Raw genomic sequence first — 26,280 nt, 5'->3', positions numbered from 1 at the left:
ATTAATTGGTATTCAAATTTACTAATTTAACTAATAATGTAAATTATCCATTTCTTCAGAATTAAGCACAGAATTGATAAGGATAACTTATCTTACAGGAAGACTTTTACTGATGATAAAAGCAAATTTTATTTTCTACTTTTTAAAAAGAAACACATTTTGAGCCATATGCTCCTCATTAGTCCTTATTATGATTAATAATATAAAACTGTAATATATCTAATGGTGACTGCTGGAATAAGTAAGTGTTAAAAATGTAGGGTAAAATCAGTAAAACTGTAAAACTGAAAATGTAAAACTTGCTAAAACAAATAACAAACAGAAAAGTTGACAAATAAAAGGAGTAAGAGACATAATCTTTTTAAAAAATCTTATAAAGTTTTACTTCTTTTATTTGTCAATTTCTCTATGTTTTAGCAAGTTTTACTTTTCGTGAGACTCCAGACAAGGTTTGAAATCAAATTAATTGTTGTATTACATTAAAGAAGATCATTGATTATATAAAAATTCCTGAGGAAAAACAAACTGAAAGTTATGTAAGAGAGAGAGGAAAAAAACTGTAGTTGTCAAATCAAATGCAATGCAGTGATAAACGACATGATAAATCATAGAGGAATGTTCTGGAATGACCTGGAAAGATGGAACTTTGACACAAGCACTCGTATACAATCAATCTAAGTTAGAAAATTGGAAAAAGGGGAAAGGGTTGATGGTCAAAGGACATTGCACTAGATTGTTGAAATTCTAAAATGTCAGAGAAAAAGCAATAATGGAGTAAAATATGAGTGCAGGTTTCATAGTGTCATTAACATCTCCTGGTCATAGTCAAAGAATGGTGTCAAATACTTTCTCTGAAACGGACCTTTTTCACGACCCAAACTGGTCTCGGGTTTCACCTGGAGACGAAGGAGGGACCAATCGCGAAGCATGATGAGAGAAGTTGGGCCAATTGGAAAGGTAGATTGGAAGAGAGAAACTATGTTTTTAAAAAACTTTAGACATCAAGGTCAAGGGTACAGTTCCATCAGATTGTGTCAACACCTGGAGCTTGTTTCACTGAAAGTGCAAGCGAAAATGATGTCTCTTCTCCAGCATCGCGTTGTCATGAATACCACCCCAGGGCCGACATCGTCTAGCTTCACCATTTCCCAAGAAAGATCCATCAATGGCACAATGTACATTCAAACTATATCAGACTTTTTGAACCAGTACCCAGAGGGAGTAAGCATCCTTTGTCTTAATAAATGAGTTGATTGTAAAGACACGTGTCATATATGCTTCCATGACCACCATCCACTGAGTATTGTCGTGCGGAGATTTGAGGCTGATACATTGGGTACTGTGAAATTTGCTATACAGGTACTCCTCACTTTACGACCTATCTGCTTAACGACCACTCGCACTTACGACCAATCGAGTTTCGACCTGTAATTCGGGGAATCCCCTTTCTCAGCTTGAGTGTCGATCAGTGGGAAATGGTGACGTGTACTAAGCATACTATAATAGGCTTGCACACTATAATTGTCTTATAGTACTATAATAGGCTAATAGCATAATATAATAGTCTTTTTATGAATAAATTTGAAGTTTGTTGCATAATTTGTGTAATTTTACGACGATCCCATATTCCCGGCACAAGCTCCTCGCTTATCAACCAATTCGCTTAACGACGTAGTCGTCGGAACGGAACTCAGTCGTAAAGTGAGGAGTACCTGTACATTGTTTTCTGTATATTAAATCATTGCTTCCTGTTAACAAGTGTTTTAAGTTATTTTTCACGACCCAAACCAACAACAAAATTTTACATCTCACAATCAATAAAAGCATTACTGTATGATAGCAATTCTGTGCTTAATTCCAGAGAACAAAAGGGAGAACTAGAAAGATTGATTTTTACATAGCACAGATCTTTTATCTTTATCTGCAACTAACAGATTTAAATGATTGCTTCCAATAAACAATTTTACCATCTGAGCAGTTTGTATGTTCAATTTCTTTGTCTTCAAACATTCTGATGCTAGGCTAGTTATCACAGACAGCTCCAATTTAGGTTGTAATTCTGGATAACACGTGTTCTTTATAGCAGCCATGGAGGGTGGAATGAGTTGAGAATAATCAGAGTGGGTATATGCTTCAGCCCTAGTAATTATATATGATGAACATTCTCTGGTACCTTTGCATTTGCATAGTTATAATATGGAACTTCTGTAGTTCTGCTTCAAACCTTATTGTTTAATTTCTTCCTGAATTCACACGCTTTTTTGTTAGCTATGTATCTTATTTTATCCACTTTTTGATATCGAGTTTTTGGATCTCATAGCTTGATGAAGAAGAGGTAGGCCAGGTATCCTTTCTTCTTCTTCAATTGCTTTCCATTTGCTCTTAATTAATTTTGCTAGGAGACTTCATTCCATTTAAGACATCAAGGTTTGGACATCTACTGGAAACGAGACACTTAAAAGTAATGCGCTTGGGGATGAGTTTGGCACTTTAGTAAGAACCAAAGTTGAGCTTTTTGCTTTAATCACAAAGTTCTGGTATTCAATAATGAAAAGAAGTGTTCTCTAGCAGTTTCCATAATAATCATAAAAACACACTTTATGCCTACAATCAAATAAAATAATTAACACTGTAGTGTTAATTATTTTATAACTTAACAATCACAACATCACATAACATAACAATCACAATTTGTAATTAAGACATACTCACTAGTACTTTCGGCAGTTTACAGCCACCATCCTGAATAGAAAAAGAAATTGAATACAATTATTTTTTGAACATAAATAAATAACAACTAACCCGTTACAAAGCTATACAACTACCAAAGCCGAATTATTGGGCTAGAGTCGGCTATAATAAATAAATAATTAATAAGACAATTTGGCACTAGAGCTTGGCATTAGGCACCATCTCTTACTAAATTTAATAATTATAAGTTAATTAAATTAAATAATTTATTTATTTGGAACTGGAGGAAAAGAAATCGGGCCGAAGCGGGACTCGAACCTGCAACTTCTGCTATCCATGCAGACACGTTACCAGTTACGCTACCCGGACCTTCGGTCTGACCTCCTCCTCCAGTATATATAAGCTCTAGTGCCAAGCTCTAGTGCCAAATTGTCTTATTAATTATTTATTTATTATAGCCGACTCTAGCCCGATAATTCGGCTTTCGTGGTTGTATAATTTTTGAACATTTGATTATCAAATAAACTTTTTCAAATTATCCAAGGCACGTGGATAGAATACAGAAGAAATTGAAATTAAATCGAAATATTTTTGAAAAATTATAGAAGTGCATAGTAGTTGATGTCATATTTCTTGAAAACCCTTAAAAAGCAATTTACTAAGCCATATATTGTTGTGGTACACATGTGAATGCAAAATTACAAATTAAATCGTTTGAATAAGGTTACCCACAATTGCATCATTTTTGTGGTTGGTGTATTGCATGGTGTTATACCATGCAATACACCAACTGCAGATATATAGAGATTCTTCCAGATAAATATCTCTCTTCAATCATTGCTCTGCTTAAGTAATTTGGTATGTTTCCAAAGCGGTAGATAACCCTTGTCTAGTATTCTTTTAAATAACTCAGTTGCTGGTTTGTTGTTTTTAATATCATATTGATGTTCCAGGATATGGGACTGTAACTTTCTAGTAGTAACTCCAATGTAAATAATTTCCTCCTTTGATAGTATATTTTGTAATGGGATTTTGTAGACTCTTGATTTTTCATTTAATGTGAGAGAATGTCTATCATTACATAACACCATTTGTAGTGTATGTTGGGGGGCTACAGACAAAGTAAAGTCATGCTTTCTAAAATGATGTGCTACTCTCAGTGATATAGGGCCCAAAAATGGTATTGGGGGTTGTACTATCCTCAGTCTATGCTTGTTGTGGAGGAAACAATTGAGGAAACAAAAACAAAAAATGATTGTGCGGAAACAATTGTGAGGTCGCTGAACTGTGTGTATTGACAGGATGTCTGAGTGGTGACTAAAGCAAGTGGGAATGTAAGACACAGAGACAACTCTCTCCAATTACAAAAAAATAATTGACCCAGTTTATTATACAGGTTATGCTTACAAATGTATTATTTTCTGTTAGAGAATGAGTCAATGGGAAAGTCTGGTTGACATTGGGGTGGCTAGACAATTGGTCAGTTGGACAACTGGACAGCTGGCCGGAGGAATGGCTGGATAACTCCAAGGCGTTATTGTGTGACAGTGCATGATGAGAGAGAGATGCTTTCGTTCTGGAACAGGAGAAACAGTGAATAGATTTTCTATGGAGATCAGCACGTAATGGTAATCCAGTAGAGAAGCTCTCTGTATTTACTAAATTCGGGCTTTTATAACTTTTTCTTTGGTCCTAAATCGACCTCTTGGTTGATTTAGGACCAAATTGGTTGTCTTGTTGGTTGTCTTTATTGGTTGTCTTTACAACAACCAATTGGTTACCAACCTTATTGGTTGTCTTTACAACAACCAATCAAAGAGGTTGACTTGGGACCAAAGAAAAAAGAGATGTCATTGCTTTCTAATTGTTTTTGCTTATTACAAAATGTAACAAGTTCAGAACCTAGATCGTGAGATGAGTCAAAATTTGTCTATCCATCCAATCCCAATCAAAGATAGTTGATCTTAGGATTTACATTCTTCTATTGTCTTAACATGAGATTTTCTTTTTTCTAACATTTTCATCAAACGTGTCCTTATATGAGCATAAAGTTTATTTTATACCTTTAGATGAAATCGTTTTATAAATTTTTTATACCAAAAAAGCAAAAACACTTTTTTCTTTCTATTTTTAGCGTGGTTCCGGCCCACTAAAAAGCTTCACACAATTTGTTTTTGACCTAGTTATAGAGATAACAAAACCTGGAAGGAAAATAACCAGCATTGCATACTGCCCTATTAATAATATGGTGGTGCACCCCTAGTTGTAATTCATTGTTTATTAATGTCTGGGTGGATAGGAGAATGAGTGCTCTGCTAATAAAAGAAGTAATTGTGGAATTTACAAAGTGTGAAGGCAGGAATGCAGCTGCAGGATAATATGTGGCACCCTGTTGTTTTTATAGTGTACAGAAAATAGCAGTTCAGGTGATTTATGTATTTCCAGATCTAAAAGGAGATTCTGGCATTTAGTTATTCTTTTACTGTAAAGTTGGTAGATGGATATATAGATGTTAATATATTGAAATTGAACAATAAGATTTATTGGTTACAGAAAACATCCCACTGTGTACAAAACAGAACTACAGACGTTCCATATTATAATTTTGCAAATGCAAAGGAACCTGAGAATGTTCATCATATATTATTATGAGGGCCAAAGCATATACTCACTTTAAAATTGGATTATTCTCAACTCATTCTACCCTCCATGGCTGCTATAAAGAACACCTGCTATTCGGAATTACAATTTAAATTGGAGCTGTCTGTGATAACTAGCCTAGCGTCACAGCAATGTTTGAAGACCGAGAAATTTAATATACAAACTGCTCAGATGGTAAAATTGTTTCTTGGAAGCAATCATTTAAATTTGTTAGTTGAAGATAAAGATAAAAGATTTCTGCTATGTAAAAATCAGGACTTACTATCAAGAGCCAACAGATTCCTAGAGCAATCTAAGTTTGTTGTATTAAAAGAGAGAACTAGAAGCAATCAAGTAATAAATTATCCAATTATTGATGTTATTACAAGATGGCATTTCTGTGTGTCTGATATGAATTAATTCGTTAGCATATAATAATTTTTTATACTGTTTGAAAAACTTCGACATATCCAAAAAAATATATATAAATAAGAATTCTGAGGAAAGAATCAGTACTTGTGGATTATTCTCCTGTATGTTGCATTCAATGCTGCATATCTGTTGCATTCTGTTATGTTGCTTATGAAAGGATGTAGACAAATTTGAATGGATAACCAAATAAAATAATTATTTTGCACAATTCAAAGATATAATCAAGATTAATTTGTTTCAATAAATAAAAACAATTTTTTCTGTTTATAAAGTCAGAATTACTATTTATTAAGAAATGAAACATAATACATAATTTGTAATATTAGGTACTAATGTGCAAATTAGTCTTTAATTTGAGAATTTGTATAGAATGGACATCTTTTTTGGAGAATGGCATATTTGTTTAATATTTGGAATTTGTCTAATCTGAAGTTGATATTTGTATTCTGCGGGTATATAGTACGTTACATTCTGAAAAATTCCGCAGAGAAGGTGTTAAAATGAAATATTTAGTCACAGTAAAATTCAAAATGAAAGAGTAAGAAAACAAGAACTATAGGTGGGATGTTGGTATACAGACAAATGCATGAAAAATATGAAAAATGTATAAATAACATACAGTGTGACATAAAAGTACAAAAAATGGCATAAAATGAAAAGATATTTGTGAGTTAGCCTCCTGCATGTTGCATTCCATTACAGTTAAAATGGTGTGCAAACCAAAAATAAAAATTTAAATTTGTCAAATTTAAGTTACTTTTTTTAAATATTAATCAAACAATCTTTCAAATACTTCATTGGCTAAAATATTATTATAATGACAAATATTTATACTTGTTATTACTGTAACATATGCAGATTTTTTGAAATTTTCAATACATGTATGATTGTAAGCTAGGAAAAAATTTGAAAATTGACCAATGTAGATAAAAGTTTTCTTTTTTATTAACAGTGTCTTTCACTAATAACATACAAAAAAACTTGTTTTGGACAAAAATCATTTTTTGTTTCTTTACACACAAAAAATAAAATGGCACAACCCAAACCAGAAGTAAAAACCTCAAATGTGGAAAAATTTTTAAAAAGTTAATCGAAATGTATTTTTAAGGTCTATACCTAATACTTAGATCTATTAGGGTTTAAAAGATTAGCTAGCTGAGTTAGTAAACATGTTAAGAAAATTAAGACAGATTGAGGAAGAAATGGTTGGCAGCGCTTCTACTTTTCTTTCCCCTTTTTTGTTCTATCAGTTTGCATTTGTTCACTCAAGACTGAGTGATAATTTGTGTTTGAGTACCAAATTGTTTCATTTGGGAACAGTTTAAGTACTGAAATACTGCTGTATTTCATTTGTCATTTTTGAGAATGATTACTTACCTACAATTAAAAATAGGTTAATAACATAGATGACAAATGTCTCTAAGCCTGATGAGTATATAATGAATTACCAATGATCGCCTTAAAGATCGGGCTATAATTTGGCTAATTAAATGGTTAATATAAAGTAATTTGTCACTAGACTGAGGCGTTAGGTGCCATCTCTTAACTAAATTAATACCTCCACATCGCATGGCGAGCGGAGGTTGCGGGTTTAAGCCCCACCCAGGGTCAGTTCTTTTATTCCAGAATTTTCTAAATTATTTATTAATTTATTAAAAATTATAATTATTAATTTAGTTAAGATATTGCACCTAACACCTCACTCAAGTGACAAATTACTTTATATTAATCATTTAATTAGCCAAATTATAACCTGATTTTTTTAAAGGCAATCATTAGTAATTTGTTAAGGTTAATAACATTTACCAAAAATGTTTAAATAAGTTACAAAGAAACAAAGATTAATGTATAAAAACAAAACACAGCATGAGTTTCAAGGCTGAAGTCTGAAAGCAACGACAATGACACCCGGTTGATTGGAAAGCTGGGATAAGGAAGAAAACAATTGCACAATCAGTTTCATTAAAGTAAACCTGACAAGAGGCACAAATCAAATTGAAAATTTCAATATTCTAAAATCCATGGAATAATTTGAGGTAACAGGTATCAAATATAGGAATTTGCACTGAAAATTTGTGAAAATTTGTACAGAAGCTTTCCCAAATCATGTTAGAGCAAAACCAGAAGTTGTGTTGTATGGGGGATATTCCCAATTATCCACCAATGTTAGAACAAAATCTGTCATAGAAATGCCATGTTGTACAAGAGATACCTGTATATCAGAATGGGTATCTTAGATAATTGAAAGATAATACTTTTGCTAATCAAGTCCTTAATAGTTCAGCTATTAAAAGCTGAATTATTAAGTACTTGATTAGCAAGAGTATACTGTATTAAGTTTACAATTTTAAGTTTTTAAGTTTATATTTTTGATTTAAATAACATTTCAATGATAATTTCAATACATTAAAAAATGCCTATATTAATTTAATAAAGGGCTCTTGAAAACAGCAAAAGCCATGGATAGAGAGCAACATCCTCGTTACAATTTGAAAGCTCATGTTCAAGATCAAAATAGACCGGATTGGGAATGTACTAGTCAGGTTGAAATTCTACTTGGCGACGTTAATGATAATGCTCCAGTTTTTACAGAAGAAATCTATTCTATAGCTGTATTAGAAGATTCAGAAGTTGGTACGCTTGTTACAAAAGTTCATGCCACTGATAAGGATACAGGTAATTTAATGTATTAAATAATAAATATATAGATTCTGTATTTAAACTGCTTAAATATTTTAAAACTATAAATTTACTATTGTCATTTTGTATGACTAATTTAACTACAGAGAATCATGTTTGAAAGTAAATTTGAAAGTAGATGTAGGTTTCTGCAACAATGCAGGTTATTTGCTGATTTTAACTTGCAAATTTATTACATACTCATTATTGTTACATATTTTTGTTTGGTCGTATAAGATAATTATGTCGTTTACTTATATGACCAAATAATAATAAAAATAGAGGAAATAGAATACAAAATAAATAACCTAAATAAGGAAATTAAATTTAAGATAGTTTATTTCTGTGTTGGTTTCTTTTTCTATCTTGGTATTGTAATAAAACAGAAAAGAAATACTAGAATTTAAACCATATAAAAAACCAAGCAAAATTCAGAAAGTCATAAACTATAATTCAAATACTCCACAGTATATAAAGGAAAACATATTCAATATGGAATATAAAAAATCATAAGCAGGACGAGTGCAATTCGAAACAGAAACATATATATCAAAGAACTAAAAACAAAATTTCAACTAAACGGCTACCCAAACAGGGTAATACAAAAATGGGAAAGGAAAATCAAAATTAAGAATGACCAAATTAAGCCAAGAAACAGTAACACATACTAAAATATATAGCTTTCCCTTACATCAAAGGATTCTTCGAACAAATAAATAAAGACTTCGACAAAGTGAATACAAAATTTGCTCAGACCTATGAAAAATTACGGAAAGGAATACAAAAATTCAAATGTGAACCAAACGACAAGATAGCAGAGATATATAGCACGAAAAATGCAGTCTACTCAATACCGTGTACCTGCAAGAACCCTAAAAACTACATAGGTGAAACAAAAAAAAAGTAGAAACATGCCTAAAGGAACACATCGCAGATCTGAAGTGTAGAAGGATAAATTACAATAAATAACTGTAATATAAACAAAGAAGTGAAAATCCTACAAAGAAACCAATTGGTATAAATGGAAATTCAAAGAAAGTTATGAAATAATGAAAAGTCAAGCCAATAACAACAATAAAAGCATGAGTGTTAAAATCCATGATAATTGGTTAAAACTATTGTAATAATGTCTATAATATTAATAATGACAACAATTATGATAATAATGATAGTAATAATTAGAATGTCTTAATAACAATTAAAAACATCAATTTACAGTATAATCTTTTTTAACGAAATGTTAATATGCCAATGAGATTAAAAAAGGTTCCACTAACACAGATGTCAAGAGTATGTGCTGGTTGATGTTTGATGTTAAATCATGAAGCCTTCACTGTAATAGTAATTTAAAATTTTAGATATATTTTAAACTGCAATGGTATTTTAACAATTTTTACGTGTAAATATGTGATTTTTAAACGGAATGTATACGTGTCAACACCATCTGAGGAAAATTCCGCAAGTCGTGGTATGTTGTAACTTGTCGTGATAAAACATTGTAATGTAAGAAATTTATAATGTGTCTTATTGTGCAGCCGACAGAAGAGGGGCTTATGCCCAAAATGCGTATCCAGAATAAAGATGATGTAAAAATGCCTTGTTTCTATTAATGCACCTAGTCGTGAAGATAAAAAAGAATTGCAATTTTAAACTTATCAAACAGCTTTCCTTTGTCTAAACTTACCAAGAGGGTCTTTAGAAACTATGAAAATTATTTCATGTGCTACAGGCATATTTATCTGCCATTGCAATTTTTTCTTAATACCACCAAAACATAAATATACAAGTATGTTTGTCTTATGTTTAGTACTCTCTTTTTCAGTTTCTAAGCATCAGTTTATACTTAATCAAAATTTATTACATACTTCTATTTGAACTTATATTTTCAAATGTAATAAATATTCCCTGATATTCACCTCTTCATATAATAACTTTCAAAGAACTATTTAGAAGATTCTGTTTAAAAAGTTCTATTGACAGTTTTATTCAAAGCTGAGAAATTGACTTTATAACCTGTTTTAGTTGACATCATTCATATCAAAATTTTTTCTAGTTTTTAGTATAGCAGTTGTTACTATTACTATGTTGGGTTTAGTGGGTTATACTCTGTTGACACTGGTGGCTGTGTACTATGCTGGACCAGAGTCAAGGTATAGCAACCATAACAAAACTAAAATTAAATAAGGAGGTCAGTGTCAGTGTCTGTTTTCAGGAATTTTTTAACAATGTGGCATGTATTTAATATAGTGGCCTTCTGTAGTGTGATATATGTATTTCTATTCAATTGTAATGTTCCCAGGCTTTTGTGTAGTATGTGTGGTATGATACCTGTAGGAGAGAACATCAGGTACAATAAGCACCCTATCCATCCTCCACAGATGCCTTATTTCCTGGGCAAATTCTGTATACTTGCTAATTTTTTCAGTGAATTTATTTTGTATATTGTGAGTGTTTGGAATGGATATGTCTATAATGTATGTGATTTTATTGTGTTTGTTAATGAGTGTGATGTCTGGTCTGTTGTGGTAAATTGTTTTATCTGTGATTATGGCTCTGTCATAGCACATTTTGTGTGTGTTGTTTTCCAATACTGTCTGTGTTATGTATTTGTAGTATGGTTTGTGGATGTCTACTAATTTGTGTTTTTTTGCAAGCTCTTGGTATATTATATTTGCTACTTAATTGTGTCTATGTAAATAATCTGTCTGTGCCAAGAGCTTGCACAGCAAGTAATGTGTTGTATAGTTTCTGGCATGATGTAACATTTTTTGCATGTGTCATTTGCGAGTGTTGTATCTTTGAGTATGTGTTTTCTGTAGTTTTTAGTATTTATGACCTGATTCTGTATGGTAATTATGAATCCTTCTATCTCTCCAAAGAGGCAACCCCGAGCTAACTAGCTGTTTGACGCAGTTTTGTCAACAAATCCTGGGCCAGGTCATAAGGATGCCTTTCGAGCCTACGATTGCTTAATGGTGTCTATGCTTTTTATATGTTGTGTTGTGTACGTAAGACATGAGTGTAAGTTTAATGGCGTGTTATTTGAGTCTGCTAGAGTTACTGCTTTATGTAACTGTGATGTTTCTTGTTTTCTGTGGAAAAACTCTCGTAGTGACTGTATTTGTTTGTAATGGAGGTTAACTATGTCAATCAGGCCACGTCCACCATCTTTACATGGAAGGGTTAATCTTTTTGTGGCAGATTTAGAGAGGTAATGTTTTTGCTTAGTAAGTGTTGTTCTTGTTTTCCTTTGGAGTTGCATGATCTGTGTTAGTCTAATGTATAACTCCAAAAGAATATGTGAGTACTGGGATGACATACGTGTTTATTGCTTTAACTGTGTGTTTTGCATTTAACTCTGTTCTGACAATAGCATTTAACCTACTTTGGTATTATTTAATTAATTTATGCTTTATTTGTGTATGTTCTGTTAGTTTAGCCTGTTGGAACCCTAAATACTTGTAGAACTCACCCTCTTCTGTTGATTCAATAATATCCTTATTTCCAAATGCGAAATCTTGTCAACTGGCACATTGCAAAAACTTGTGGAGTTTGTATTGTGTTCATTTTTGACCAGTGCTGCTGTTTCTAGGGTAATTACACTTTTCTAGAGTAATTTCAATCTCTTAGAGTAATGTTTCGGGTAGTCTTATATTTAGGGTAAATCTAGGGTAAAACTCCTGTGTTCTGATGCTATTACTCATCCTGCCATAAGTTTCGGTGGAGAAAGTTTTAGCCTAAAACCATTTTGTTTTTCCCTATAACTGGAGGATTCTAGGATAGGACAACAGGAACTAAAGAAATAATGCATATTGATGCTAGGTACATGGGTGTACACTTTACAGTGATACCTCGGTTTTCGTTGATAATCTGTTTGAAAACAATCACCAAAAATAACTCTGCAACATTCTTGATTCTCATAAAAACGACTGACTTATTAATAAAGGTTACTGACAAAGTAATTATTTTTAGTAAATTAGTTGTTAGAAAACGTTGAAATCTTGAGCATCGTAACAGATTTTCCTGAATGATTAAATGTTGAAAAGTAACAAAGTTACATTTCTGTATGTGATGAATAATTTTGTTATCTACTTATATAAGATGATTAAAGATAAATAAATTATAATGAAAAATAAAGTTTTAATTTTTTATCACCACCCTCGTTATTAGTTAATATCCAGAACATGTGATGGCTTTTAACCATAATAAATTTGTTGGACAGTAGTTTTTAACTTTAGCAGCTGAGTTTTATTTAATCTTGTATAGTATACCAAGCACCTACAAGTGTATGTAGTTAGACCTTTAACACTTTTTAACAAAACAAAAGAAACAAATGTGTATTTGTCTCCATACATCTTTCTTTGAAATTTTTTAAGTATGAAAATTAAATTTCTACTTGACCAGTGCTTCTAGAAAAGTGTTATTACCCTTTTCTAGGGTACATTACTCTGAGAGATACAAACATTACTCTGAGACATTGAAATTACGCTAGAAAAGTGTAATACATTTTGAATAGTCTTAATGTCTAACTGTCTTGTTTATAAAATTGTACTGCCTGCTGTCTTATTAGCTTACAGGTATGAAGGAGTACATGTCAGGAATTGAAATTTGGCACAGAGTATTAGGTGCCAAAATCATGCATGCATAAAAAAAAAAACCAGACTTGTAGGTAGTCGAAGGACTGAGAATTGAAACACAATAAAATACAAAATGGCGACACTATACAACAGGCAGTAGTGCAAGATTTGTGCATGCGTTGCTGGTTGGTAAGTCAGAGATACGAATATTGCGAAATCAAATTTTGACAAGCGAATCTTTGAAAATCCCATTTACCTGTTCCGTGTTATTCCCCACATATTTCTGGTCGCCACATGCTAACCTCGACCAATTTACCAGAGATATCTCGTTTCGTCATCGGAACTTTTTGAAACTAGATGGCACGTCATTATAATTTTATATTAAAACTAACTTCCAAAATAGAATTATTTTTTCTTTTTACATTTATTAATATATATATATTTCATTTGTGCAAAATAAAAAAATAATTGCGAACAATACAATAGCCACCATTATTTTTTCAAAAACGGGAAATTTTTCCATTGACAAAAATTCAACCTGGGGCGTTATGCAACGGAGAGAAATTTCAACATTTGATAGGTTAATTTCACTGAAAATACATCGTGGATGACCTCGTAGTCGTGGCCGGTGAAGTTTGAATGAACACACTCAAAACTGGTGATACCAAAGATGATCGGAGAATGAGAACGAGACTAGCCGTGAGTGTTGAAGTGATTCCACTTAGTAGCGAGTCTCCGAGACAAAGTCTTGTCTCAGATACGGCCTTGCCGTTCTACTTGTTTTTATTTTATTTATTTTATTATGTTATTTATATTGTTGTTGCTTCGGTGTATTTAGTACATTGTATTTTGTTATTTATTTGTTAATTTATCTATTATTTTCATTTTAAATTTGAATGTATAATGTTCAAACATTTAATCGTTACAATTTTAAAATACATTTGAACTTAATTACACCTGAGGATGGCATATTTCATGAGGCTGAAAATGCTAGTGTTTTATTAAATAAACATTTCTGAGTGATGGAAGGTGTTTAATGTTTCATTAAGTGTTTTAAAAATGCTGAGTTTGATATTTGGTTATTCAATTTTCTATTCCATGAATTTTTCAGTTTGTTTTCTTCAACTCTGCTATCATTACTGTTAAGTCTGGTGTATTATGTGCTAGTACTTTTTCAGTTTGGATTCAAAAATTTCAGTGTATTTTGAACTAATGATTTTTGAACTTTTGAAAGTGTGGTGTGTCGGGTTAATGAGAACCACATTATATAAATAGTACACCATGGATATCACGTTTTTCAGATATACAGTAATGTTATCTATTTGTTTCCAGTCAACTTAAATTACGGATTTCGAAACTGTCCATAATATTACACTTTACCTTTTCTTTTAAATACAGAGTTGTAACTGTTTATTTCTCCTTGTTAACAATGCTCATAGATCTAATCATACGTGTGAGTCCCGAAACAGGCCAGTTCACAATCCATTTCAATTGTCTTATATTACTAATTAAAACTAACTTAAATTAAACTAAAACTAATGTTATTTAGGTTAAAAAAAGAAGATAGGAAGATTATGTTAAAAGGGGACCCCTTTTTCTTTGTCTAGCAAGTTGGGCAATTTGTGACATCTATCACAGTTAATTTAGAGGATACAACCTGACCATGTGGCCACCTTTCGACAAGACGAAATATCCATATACAAATCCTTCTTTATCTCATGATATGCCAGTTCTTTAACACAACTTCTTTGAATCTCTGCTGACTGAGTCTTCCTCGGGTTCCTTCCTCATCGTCATTCTGCATCTCACACCTTATCCCTTTCTTCTCTGACTCCTTTATCAACATTAGTCCTCCTACACTATGACGTAGGTCAAATACCCCTTCAAGCCCAAAACGCGCCAGAAAACACACATAGGTTGGGAGAGTTGAACAGGGAAAATAGTGCGTGTTAATTAGGTAGATGAAGAGATTACAGATAACATAAAAGATTAATTAATGATAAACACATACTCAAAAACCTTTAAACGTACAGCCAAATTTATTAACTTCAAACGTTTTCGGTCCTGTTAAAAGACCTTTGTCAAGAAAAACATTGTAAAATTCAAAGACAGTACGAATACAAAAAAAAAAGCTTTAGAACGTTTTTGAACAATATTCCATTGCAAAATTACTTGCGTCATCTTAATAAATAGCTAATATTATGATATGCATGCAAAATAGAGAGAAGAAAAATAAAGAAGAAAAAAAGGAAAAATAAAAATAAAAAATAAAACTAACAGTAAACATTGGGATTGGAGTGAAAAAATATACAAAACAGAGATTCTTGAAATATAATGTATAATCAAGTGAAGTCCCATATAAAGTAGTAAGGTTAAAAGCCTTTGCGCTGTTTGTTTTAAAGAAGATCGTAGGCTGTACTATCGATTTCTTCTGTTTACATGGGTTTAAATTAAGCTTAAACGCCAAGCTGCAGAGACTTTAGTGGACTCCTGGAAGTTGATGGAGAGAGCTTTATGGTTTGCTTTACAGATCTGCCATGCCTCTGTGTAGTGGTAGTGCTTAATGTCTTGAAATACTTTAAAAACCTGGCTTGGTCCCACTTTGCTTTGACCTCTTGGGAGTCGGCCAACACATAGGTGGCCAGCAATGTGCATGGTCGTTCACTTCTTACATTTCTTTGGTGTTCTGCTATCTTGTCCTTGATAGATCTTCCTATGTCTCCAATATACACCAATTTATTTTGTCGCCGTGTGTCCATAATAGGGATTTCATAGACCCCAGGAAGTGCGTTTCTGTCGGCCTTGTCTTTATTGGATCTTAAGAGCTGGCAGATGGTAGGGTTCCTGTTAAATATGATTCTTTCGTTCGTGGCTTTTCTGATACGTCTAAAGATGTTAGACAGTGATGCCCTATATTCTATCTCTGTGAACCCCTCAGTAACGGGTGGAATACTTTTCATGCGAGGTGTCTTGCTTTGGCGGATAATTGCATTAATATTAACCCTGTAATTCTTGGCTAGTTTATATGTATAATTCAGCTCATCTGTTCTGTCTTTGGTGGTGTTACAATGCAAATAGGCTCTTTTGATGAGTGCACGGAAGGCTGCAAGTTTATATGCAGAGGGGTCATGGGAGATCCAGGGAATAAATGTAGGGTTGTAGGTGGGTCTCTTATATACCTTAGTGCGGAAGTCTCCTTGGTTGTCAATTTGTATGGATAGGTCCAAGAAATGTATCATCTTATCATTTTCCTGTTCGAGTTCTATTTCTAGGCCAAATCTGTTATCATTTATGTCCTTAATAAAATTCTGTATGTTGGATATAGCTTTCCATAATATAACCACGTCATCCACGTATCGAGCATACATTAGCATTTGCTTTTTGTATTTAGGCAACACTTCCTTCTTCTAGTGTTGTTAGTAGCATCTCACATAGCGAACCGGCAAGTGCTCATGGCTACTCCTTTCTGTTGCATGTAAGTAATACCTTTGAAGTTAAATATTGATGAAAAAATAGTGAGGTGTGCTAACTCTAAGATATGTTTTCTTTTTTTTTCTGGGGACTTGATTTTGCTAAATAGGATATCCCTTAGATCAGTGGTCGGCAACCTTTCTGACCTCACAGACCACTAAACTCACAATTTTGAATCCCGCGGACCACTATCGTGAATTTTTTTAAACGATACAAAGTCTGTAGTATAATAATGACCATAAAAGTTTAATTTTACTATATTAATATGAAACTTGCGTGTTTAATTATGATAAATTAATGCAAGCCTAAAGTTCATTGCTGCATGTTTGAAATAATTTTATGCATTCTTAGTGCTTTTCCACGAAGGACGACAATCGCACTCACAATATTGTTTATTGTTCATTATTGATAACAGTCACTTCGTATTTGTTACAAATTCAAATAAAACCCCCAAAGAGTGAAAAAAAGCAACTAAGCATTTTGCATTTCTTTCGTAATACTTTGCGTAACCTTCAGTTGAACAATGTCCAAATTTCTCCACGGACCATCCAAATTTTCTCGCGGACCACCGGTTGCCGACCGTTGCCTTAGATCAGTGGTTCTTAACCTTTTTATACTCGCAGCCCACCAAATATTTCATAATTTTTTTGTGACCCCATTTCTTTTAATAATAATTTATATTTGTTAAATTATCTATAATAAATTGATTTTTTTATTATTGCTTTATTTTTTATATAATAATTGTAAATCATAACTTTATTATTTCATTTTCTATTTAAATAACATTCAAACTTCACAATTAAACATGAAAACTCATTAATTTTTAACAAAAAATAAAATAAGAAACATGTCGATAAATCGATCCAAAGTCGATGCTAAAACACCCACAACTTATAAAGATTTTGCATATCTTTTGTAAAAATATTTAAATTTTCAAAGCCTACTATTTTTCCTAATTATTTTCAAAATTCTAAGCATTGATAGCTTCTTAGAATTACTTTGGAATAAAAGAAGTAAATACTGGGGTGTAAGTAGCATATTTGCATTTATTTCTTATGTACTAGCAAAGTTGTATGTAGGAAGAAATAAGAAATAAATAAAAAAAAACTAAATAGGAAAACTTTTTCTTATTTCACTTTTCAATATGATATTCGGTTATACATCAAGTTTCTTTTTATTATATTATGAAGGAAATTTTGCAAATTTGGCGGCCCCCAGGCAAACTTCTTCAGACCCCCAGGGGGCCGCGGCCCCCCTGTTAAGAATCACTGCCTTAGGTGACAGAAGCACGGCTCCAGATTAATTAATAAAACATATATACATGGTTGAATACACCACAGTATGTTCCTACCAGATCTTATCTATTGGTAATTTTTATGTATGTTTCAGTGAATCATTTTAGCAACTGTGTTATGAGATTGTATATATTCAGTTTTTACAATCTTTTTGCATGAACTTTGTTAATCGTCTACTGTTTCTGCTGCTTCTTTGCACAAATCTGTATTCTGGCTCTGTTGATTATTTTTTTAACTAGGGTTTTTATTGCATTTATTGTAATTACCTGTTTTTGGGCAACTAGAATCATACCTTATCTCTATCCACTTTCCTCTTAGTCTTCAGGGAATGCAACCATTAATCTGTAAAAAGGAATTCTGGAACGCTAGTTCTCATTTATTCATTAAGTTCATTTCACTGAACACTTTTACTGTTCTAAAAAATAAAACAAAAAAATAAAATAATTAACACAACAGTGTTGCATTGTTACAATCATGATTTACTAGTGTAATTATGACATGTTTGTTAGTACTTTCAGCAGCTTACAGCCACCATCCTCAGGTGAAAAAGAAATTGAAAATAATCAATTTTCAAACATTTAGTTATCAAACAGATTTTTTTCAAATTATCTAAGGCATGTGGATGGAATACAGAATAAATTGAAATTAAATTGAAATATTTTTGAAAAATTATAGAATTGCATAGTAATTGATGTCATATTTTCCAAAAATCCTTAAAAAGCAATTTAGTAAGACATATATGGTTGTGGTGCACATGTGAGTACAAAATTACAAATTAAATCGTTTGAATAAGGTTACCACAATTGCATGATTTCTATGGTCAGTGTATTGTGCGGTGTTAGTGCAGACGTATAGAGGTTTTCCCATATAAGTAACTTTCTTCGATTATTGTGCTGTTTAAGTAGTGTGATAGTAGTTAGATGTGTGCCCAAAATGGTAGATAACCTTGATCTAGTACCCTTTAGATAATTCAGTTGCTAGTCTGTTGTTTTTAATATCATCTTGATGTTCCAGGATATGGGACTGTTGCATTCTAGTAGTAGCCCCAATGTAAATAATTTCCTCCCCTGTGAGAGTACATGTTGTAACAGAATTTTGTAGACCTTTAATTTTTTATTTAATGTGTCGGTGATATCTTGCTTGCATGGGATGGCTCTGCAAACAAATTAGATGGCTTTATTCATAGGTTAGCTGCTATGTATCCATCTATCAACTCTACTATGGAAAGAGAACTAAATGCTTGATACCTTCGATTCATTTCTGTCTCTTTCTCTTTCCCTTAATTCCAGAGATTTCTCACACCTTGGCATCTCTATGCAAAAAGGAAAGGCAATCTACCTAGGACTGTCTGCTGGTGATTCTCTTTGGGTTGTGAATATCTGTCTTTTCGTATCTGGATCCTGGGCTCACTTTTTGCAGTCATCTGTGTTTTCTCATCCTGGTCCTTGGGTTGGAGTTAAGTCTTTCTGATGAGGGTATTCTTTGCTTTCGGAGTCTTCTTCTGATACTGTGTGGGAATCTCCTTCCAATCCTGCCAACTGTGCCAGTAAATTTTGGGTTGTGCTATCTGATTTCAGGATTTGTGATCTGTTAGAAAGAACACCTTACAACTCATTTATCTCAGATCAAGTCCATTTATTTTACAACTATTTACAGTATATACAGCAATGCTTCTGGATGGCTACCAACAACATAGTCTTAAGCCTTCTTTTTTCTCCAATTTCCAGATTTGTTGGCCATCCAATTTGGAGCAGGGTCAGTAGGTTTCGTTTGGGTCCATCTTGGTTGGCACACCTGTCTCAACTTGTCCAGGATGACTCACGCTAACTGACCCACTCTGGAAAACGGATGTTGTCGAATGGAAACCTGAATCACTTTGTCTCTACTTGTTAGGCCTTCTTAACAACTGCAAACACTTGTAAATAGCATCAACTTCACGTGTTATTCAATATAACACTTTTTCCAAGATGCCACTGCAAAGTGTCACCATGCAAATGTCACTAATTCAAAAGTAATTACTGAATAGTTAATCAATTTCTTAATTAAAATTTAACTAGAAATAGAAATACAGTAGTGAACCGAAAATCGGAATCAATTGGGGACTGGGGTTGTTCAGATTAGGGATTTGTTTCGATTACGTATTATGTACGAAAAAATATATTAACCTGTCCGATGTTCAAATTTTTCTCTGTTGCGTGTTGCTTCGTGTTGAATTTTCGTCGATTTCAAGCCTAACGAAAATTTTATAATAATAATCGAGGCTATCGTATCGTTAAAAATTATTTCTGCATTTTGTACAAACAAAATAAATATATTGAAGAATATAAAAACATGAAAATTATACTTTAGAAGTTAATTTAGTATCAAAAACGTTCGATTCGGCACGACACAGTCATGACACTGAAAATCGTGCCGATTACCGGCGATTCCGATTACCGGGGTGCCGATTTACGAGTCTCTACTGTAGTCACTATCTGTATGTAATTAATGAATACATGGTTTTGCACATATTGTGGCTGTACACATTTTTATTCTGTATAGTTTTTTTAGTTTAATTTATATTCTATTTCTATAAATCTATCCTTCCTTCCAATTTTCTTTGTTCTTTTGTCTCGAACTTCCAAGAACTCAGACTTACCCATAGCACACCAGGAGGTAGAGAAGAAACAATAGACAGCGACGAGGCTGGAGGGGAAGAGGGACATTCCAGTGAAGATACTTTTGGTTGGACACGAAAGGAGAAAGATGTGTGGCAGCGCACCTCGTGAGTCAGAAATTGGCAAATGCTGTGGAAGAGGGCCTTAAGGAGTAGATCGAGAAGAGAATCCAATCCAGACCTGAAAGCAAATCCTAAGAAAAGGTCATTTTTTTTAAAGAGGAGAACATATGAGCATTGTTTGTCGAGATGAGGATCTGCGTTGAATATTCACTGAAAATTGGGTACCCATCTGTCCTATCATCTTTCTTACTTCCCTTTATCTCTTCTATCCCTTTTTATTAGTGTTAAGTCTGATTAAAATTCGTGCACGTTAGTTAAGTTAAGTATTATTGTCGGGTGGCATGTCTAACGGAACTGAACTACACAGATTACTGTTATGATATGAACACCAAGGAACAGCAGGAATCTATAAAGAATTTGTAATATTTATATCCAATGCAAAATTAAATTCATTTTAATTGATCAACACGTGTATGTGTTTTTCTTTTTGCGTCGTACCTCTTACAATATAATACCTTTGTGAGAAGTCAGAGTTTAGGAACAAAGCTTAACCCATTTTCCAATATCAGGACGGCAGTCCCATTCACTGTGTTGAAGGACGATGGTCTTCTAGATAGAGCAAATGGGAAGGTTAGCAAGGTTGTTGATAAGGTGTTGGCGATACACAAGTTACTACAACCATTTAAATAAACTTAACATATTTAATATAAACAAGCAAAAGAGAGTACAGAAGCTGCGTAACAAAGTTACATACACAATAATTAAATGAGTTATAAAAAATTGAGCTAAAATAAGTCTAGATACCTCTGCTTTTCTTGAGAGAGAGAGTTTACATTGATTCATGAGTCTATAAATACCTGGAGTTGAGGATGTCTACAAGGTGATGGTAGATTTTGTTGAGACTAAGGAAACAAGAGTCTCATTTGTTATCATTCTGGAAGATTATTGGAAGGTTCTGGATTGGAAAAGACTGGTTTAAGATTGTTAGGAAGGTTTGTCCTCACTAGCACTGTCGGTCAAGGGTGAAGATCTAATCGAGTACAATTTGGCACAGACAGAAAATTTTGAGGGCTTTAATCCTAGAGGAACAGGCGATGACTCCCATTATAGACCGGGTTGTGACTTCTTGCATAGGCAGCAACTGTTTCTTTCAGTCATCAATTAAGTTATTTAAATCGGTGACACACAGTCGAGGGATCACAGGAAAGCATTGCTTTCGCCATCGAGAAAATGTAAATTGAGATGTTCTTGGGTAGTAGATGACAACAATTATTGAGTAGGTGTGACAAAATCAACAACTGATTTTCGTTAAAGTTCAGATTCTCACAATATCATCAATAAAAATCTTTGCAACACAACATTTAGTAGCATGTGTTACCCAACAGGAAGTACAGGTCAAATGAGAAGATGCTACAATCATTAGACTAGCTAAAGACATCAACACACTTAGGCATTTAAACACCTTAGAAATATAGAACTACAGTACAAACCAATAGAACTTCTACCTTTACTAATTACAGGGATGCGGGTTTGCTATCTATCACATGGAAGTCTCTGTATGAGCTCTAACTTGACTGCCCTTTAATGGGCACTTCTACATTATTATTTTATTTTGTAATTTTTTTCGATTTGTTAAATATTTATTATTAATTTTTGTTATATTATTTTTCATTAATTTATAATTATTTTATTGTCTGTTTGTTTAGGAATTTTATAATTTGTTATATTCTACTGGAACATATTGAATATTCTTTTTATTCAAATATGTTTTATTTTGAAATGTTCAATTGATGAAGACCTAGCAAGTTAGGTTGAAAATGTTTTAGTATTATTAAACTTTTTGCTGGAGATGATATCTAAGGTGTGAATTAATTTTTCTACAATCGAGTACAAAATGAACTTTGTATTGGGTATACAAGTAATAACAGAATATACAGACTATCTTAAGGGAGAAATAAGTGTGGTGTTCCAAGAAGGAATGTAATGTCTGTTAATTTGTTATTTTGTAGATATTCTAGGCACTAACAGTCAGTCTGAGATGCCAAAATAATGTATATTCATTCTGACACAACTTTGAATAAGTAGATTTTTGTCTGCTGTCAGGTTTTGTAAAATTGAGTATAAACAGTATTAATAAATGTAAAGTAGAAAGAAAAGCTTTTTGAGTTTGCTAATTTTATAGAGCACTATATTTCTTTATATTAATAAATTACTTAATGAATTAATTTTTTTTTATAATAGGATATAACAGGAAGATAACATATTCTTTTGTTGATTCTGCTCATGAACATTTTGCTATCGATAAAATAACAGGCATTGTTCAACTAAAAAAACCATTAGACAGGGAAGAGAAAGCTATGTACAATTTAACTATTCAAGCAGAAGATCATGGCACACCTCAGTTATCAACATCGGCAACATTATTGGTTATGGTTCAAGATGTTAATGATAATCCTCCTGAATTCACTCAACGATTTTACTTTGCTACAGTTTCAGAAATTTCTACTCCAGGAACTAAAGTAATAAGAGTTGCTGCAACAAGCAGAGATAGTGGAATAAATGCTGAAATTTCATACAGTTTAATTGATGGAAATGGATTAGTTGATTTTACAATTCATCCAAAATCAGGTAAAAATAAAACAAATTTATTATTAACCACTGTGTATTTTGTTTAAACCCCTTTCTTTTCTAGCATGCAACTCTCGGTCATAGCTACTGCAGTTTTAGTTTAAATCTAAATTGGTGTTTGATGGCTCTAGCGTATTTAAGATCTCATATTCGGTATTACATGTTCATGGGCTCTTCTGATAAGAGTCCTGGATGCTGCCAGTTTATAGCTGATTGAATCCTGGGACATCCATGGTATAAACAGTGGGTTATAAGTTGGTTTTCTGTAAATATTTGTGGGGATGGCATTTTCTTTTAGTGTGAGTGAGACATCAGGAAATGCACATTTATGACACTTTATTGGTCTAATTTGATTTTCAATCCATAAGGATTTGCATAGATGCATTATAGGTGGTGATTTGTGGCGAGGTAATATGTTCCGCAAATGGACTGAAAAAAAATAAACGAATCAGATTATACTTTTAACAAGATATGATTTTTTATTTTCGCCAGAAAAGAACAAAACAGGTTCTTTGCAGATCCCAACTTCATAAAGTAAAACGTCGTACAGGCGTTCTGTCCCTCAGTATGCAACAAAGGACGCATTCGAAACGGAACCCGACAAAGTCCGACGCGTGAAGACCTTAAAACTAAGCTTATCCTAATTATAACTAGAAGAGAAGAAAAATAAAATTAGGTGGAGGTAGAAATAGAAGAAGGAAATACCCGGGATTTTCTTTTCTTAGTGTGTCTACTTTGGTGAGACACCACTCTTGAGTCCTGCTTGATTATTATGAACCTTCTGTTCTTTCGGTGAACTTCTTGTTCTTCTGTAGTTCGCTTTAACTCTCCCTACGATAGCCTCGGAAATTCCCTTCCTTTCTTAGGCCTGACCTTTTCGGCTCGTAGTCTTTGTTACTTTTCTTTTTGCTCTTAACCTATGCACACTGTTTGAGCTTCATCTTTTTCTCTGCCCTCTCTCTCCGCCGTCCAGTCCAAAAGTGACTCCCCTACTCTCTCCGAAGCCCTCGGGGTCTTGCTCTTCTATTGTTTCCATTGTTTACTTCTTTGAAACGGTAATCCCACCCAGAGGGTACAGGAAGTGGAAAGGAAAGTTTTAGAGGATAGACAAGACAAAGAGACAAAAAAATTACTAAAACTAACTTATATTACATAAAAAAATATAAATACGCGAATAATATGGCCGACGGCCACAATAGTGTGGTTGTTTATATGGGGAAATAGTAAGGCCTACGAACAAACATTACTAAGAGGGATACATAAAACAGATTTATAAACAAAATATCCTTTATTTCTCTCTAAACTGGTTCTTTTAGTACAGATCCCAACTTTACAGATATTAGTATTACTAATTACTAAAAGTAATGCACGTATATACACACAGTAAAAATTCAATCAACTTACAACTAATCTTATATCTATCTTAAACCAAAGGAAAAAAGGAAGAAGCAGAGACTCAGGAAAGTATGTCAGATAGACAGAGGAAGGTAGAAAATACCTGGGTTTCCTTAAGTTAGTAGGTGCTAATATGGAAGGTGTCTTCTCAATATTATGCTTTCGAATGTCTCTCTCCTCTACAAACTTGGTGCCTTGGAGATCTCCAGTCATATGCACTGTCCTTACAATCCTTCTTTTTTAAATCCTCTATCTCTACGGTTTTTCTTGGCTTTGCAATCCCCTTTGTCTCTTCTCAAAATCAGAGCACTGCCCTGTCCTACCATCTGTTCTGAGATCTTGACTAAGAATGGCTGTTTCGTTGGCAGAAGCTTCTAGAAGGAAGTTATGACAAAAGGGAAGAATCAAATATAAAGAAAAATAAAGAATATAACTAAAATACATATAACAATATGGCTGACAGCCACAATAGGTTTGTATACTGCACAGAAACTTATATCAATAGGGTTTGAAGATAAAGATTAAGAAAACAAAGGTGATGGTAATAGAAAAGATCACCAGAAAGACAAAATCTAATCAATATCATGATTGACAGAAAGAAGGTGGAACAAGTAAGAAATTTTACTTATTTAGGGAGCAAAATCACAGAAGTGTGAGGCTGGCTGACCAGGCGTTACAGTCAAGAGGTCACGACTATTATATGTGAGCATAAAAGACCCTCTGAGACAGGCTTTCCATCATTAATCCATTTATCAAAATATAAAACCTTTTCTTACAACAGTTCTTTAAATTAAGTAGTCACACAGCTCAAGGAGTGAGAAGCAAGTCTGAATAAAGTCTGAATGTTCTGGTTGTCATTTCTTTTTGGTCCTGCAAGGACAATGTGAAGATTGATGGCCCCAGGGCACATAGCACAACTTTGAGGAATATTTGTCTGGCAAATAGGTGAACCTGGGTGGAACAGGACAGCACAGCAGAGGGAGGTTTATTCCAACGATGTTGGGAAATCTTCCATTGATTCTCTACTGAATCACAAAAGTTCAAGATGGGAGAACTATGAACCAAGACCGTTATATCCTTGAATCATGCATTTTTATATGTTTTACTCCAATTCCATTCTTTGATTGGCCTCCTCTTGTCTTCTGATGACAATTCAAAATCCTTCAGGGGGGCACAGGAGAGGTAAACTTTGCAACTAAACTCGATTTCTTTCTAACTACATTTCCTTGACTTTGGCCTTTTCCACACAATTTACCTTTTGTTTTCTGTTTTATATAAAGAAACCTTTATTTGTTTAAATGAGATCATTAAATCTTATGGATGTCCTCCGGATAAACAAGGTCTGCAACACCAACAGGGCAATCAGGGTTGGATCGAAAAATTGGCTACCGAAATAAAGAAAAGAAAGATTCATCCAGCAACACAAATCCTTTCAGTAGGATCTTGGAATGTCAAAACATTATGGTCTCCTGGAAAACTAGAGCTTCTTCGGAAGGAAATAGAAAGATATCGATGCGACATATTAAGCTTAGCAGAGATGTGCTGGACAGCATCGGGAGAACTGAATGGTGGTGAAGTCATCTGGTCAGGGAAATGATACAAGGCATGAAGCTGGTGTTGGATTTCTGCTTAGTAAAAGAGCACAAGCAGCATTGTTAGGATACAATCCAGTTTGTGCAAGATTGATGATGGCAAGGTTTGAAGCAAAGCCATTTAATATATCAGTAATCCAGGTATATGCACCTACCTCAGA

The 26,280-nt window shown here is 33.2% G+C and overlaps 1 protein-coding gene across 1 annotated transcript in view; it reads left to right on the top strand.

Annotated features, from left to right (window-relative positions):
* The window catches only part of LOC136981990 (fat-like cadherin-related tumor suppressor homolog), a 461,240-nt gene that overhangs the window by 296,991 nt on the left and 137,969 nt on the right, over positions 1-26,280 (top strand). Inside the window, 2 exon segments of the mRNA XM_067278416.1 lie at positions 8,200-8,439; positions 22,746-23,132. Coding sequence (XP_067134517.1) covers positions 8,200-8,439; positions 22,746-23,132 — 627 coding nt within the window.

Source organism: Centruroides vittatus, unplaced genomic scaffold (genome assembly GCF_030686945.1).
Source record: "Centruroides vittatus isolate TY-2023 unplaced genomic scaffold, ASM3068694v2 contig_8, whole genome shotgun sequence".
Lineage (NCBI taxonomy): Eukaryota > Metazoa > Arthropoda > Arachnida > Scorpiones > Buthidae > Centruroides > Centruroides vittatus.
This window is presented reverse-complemented; position numbering and strand designations above follow the sequence as displayed.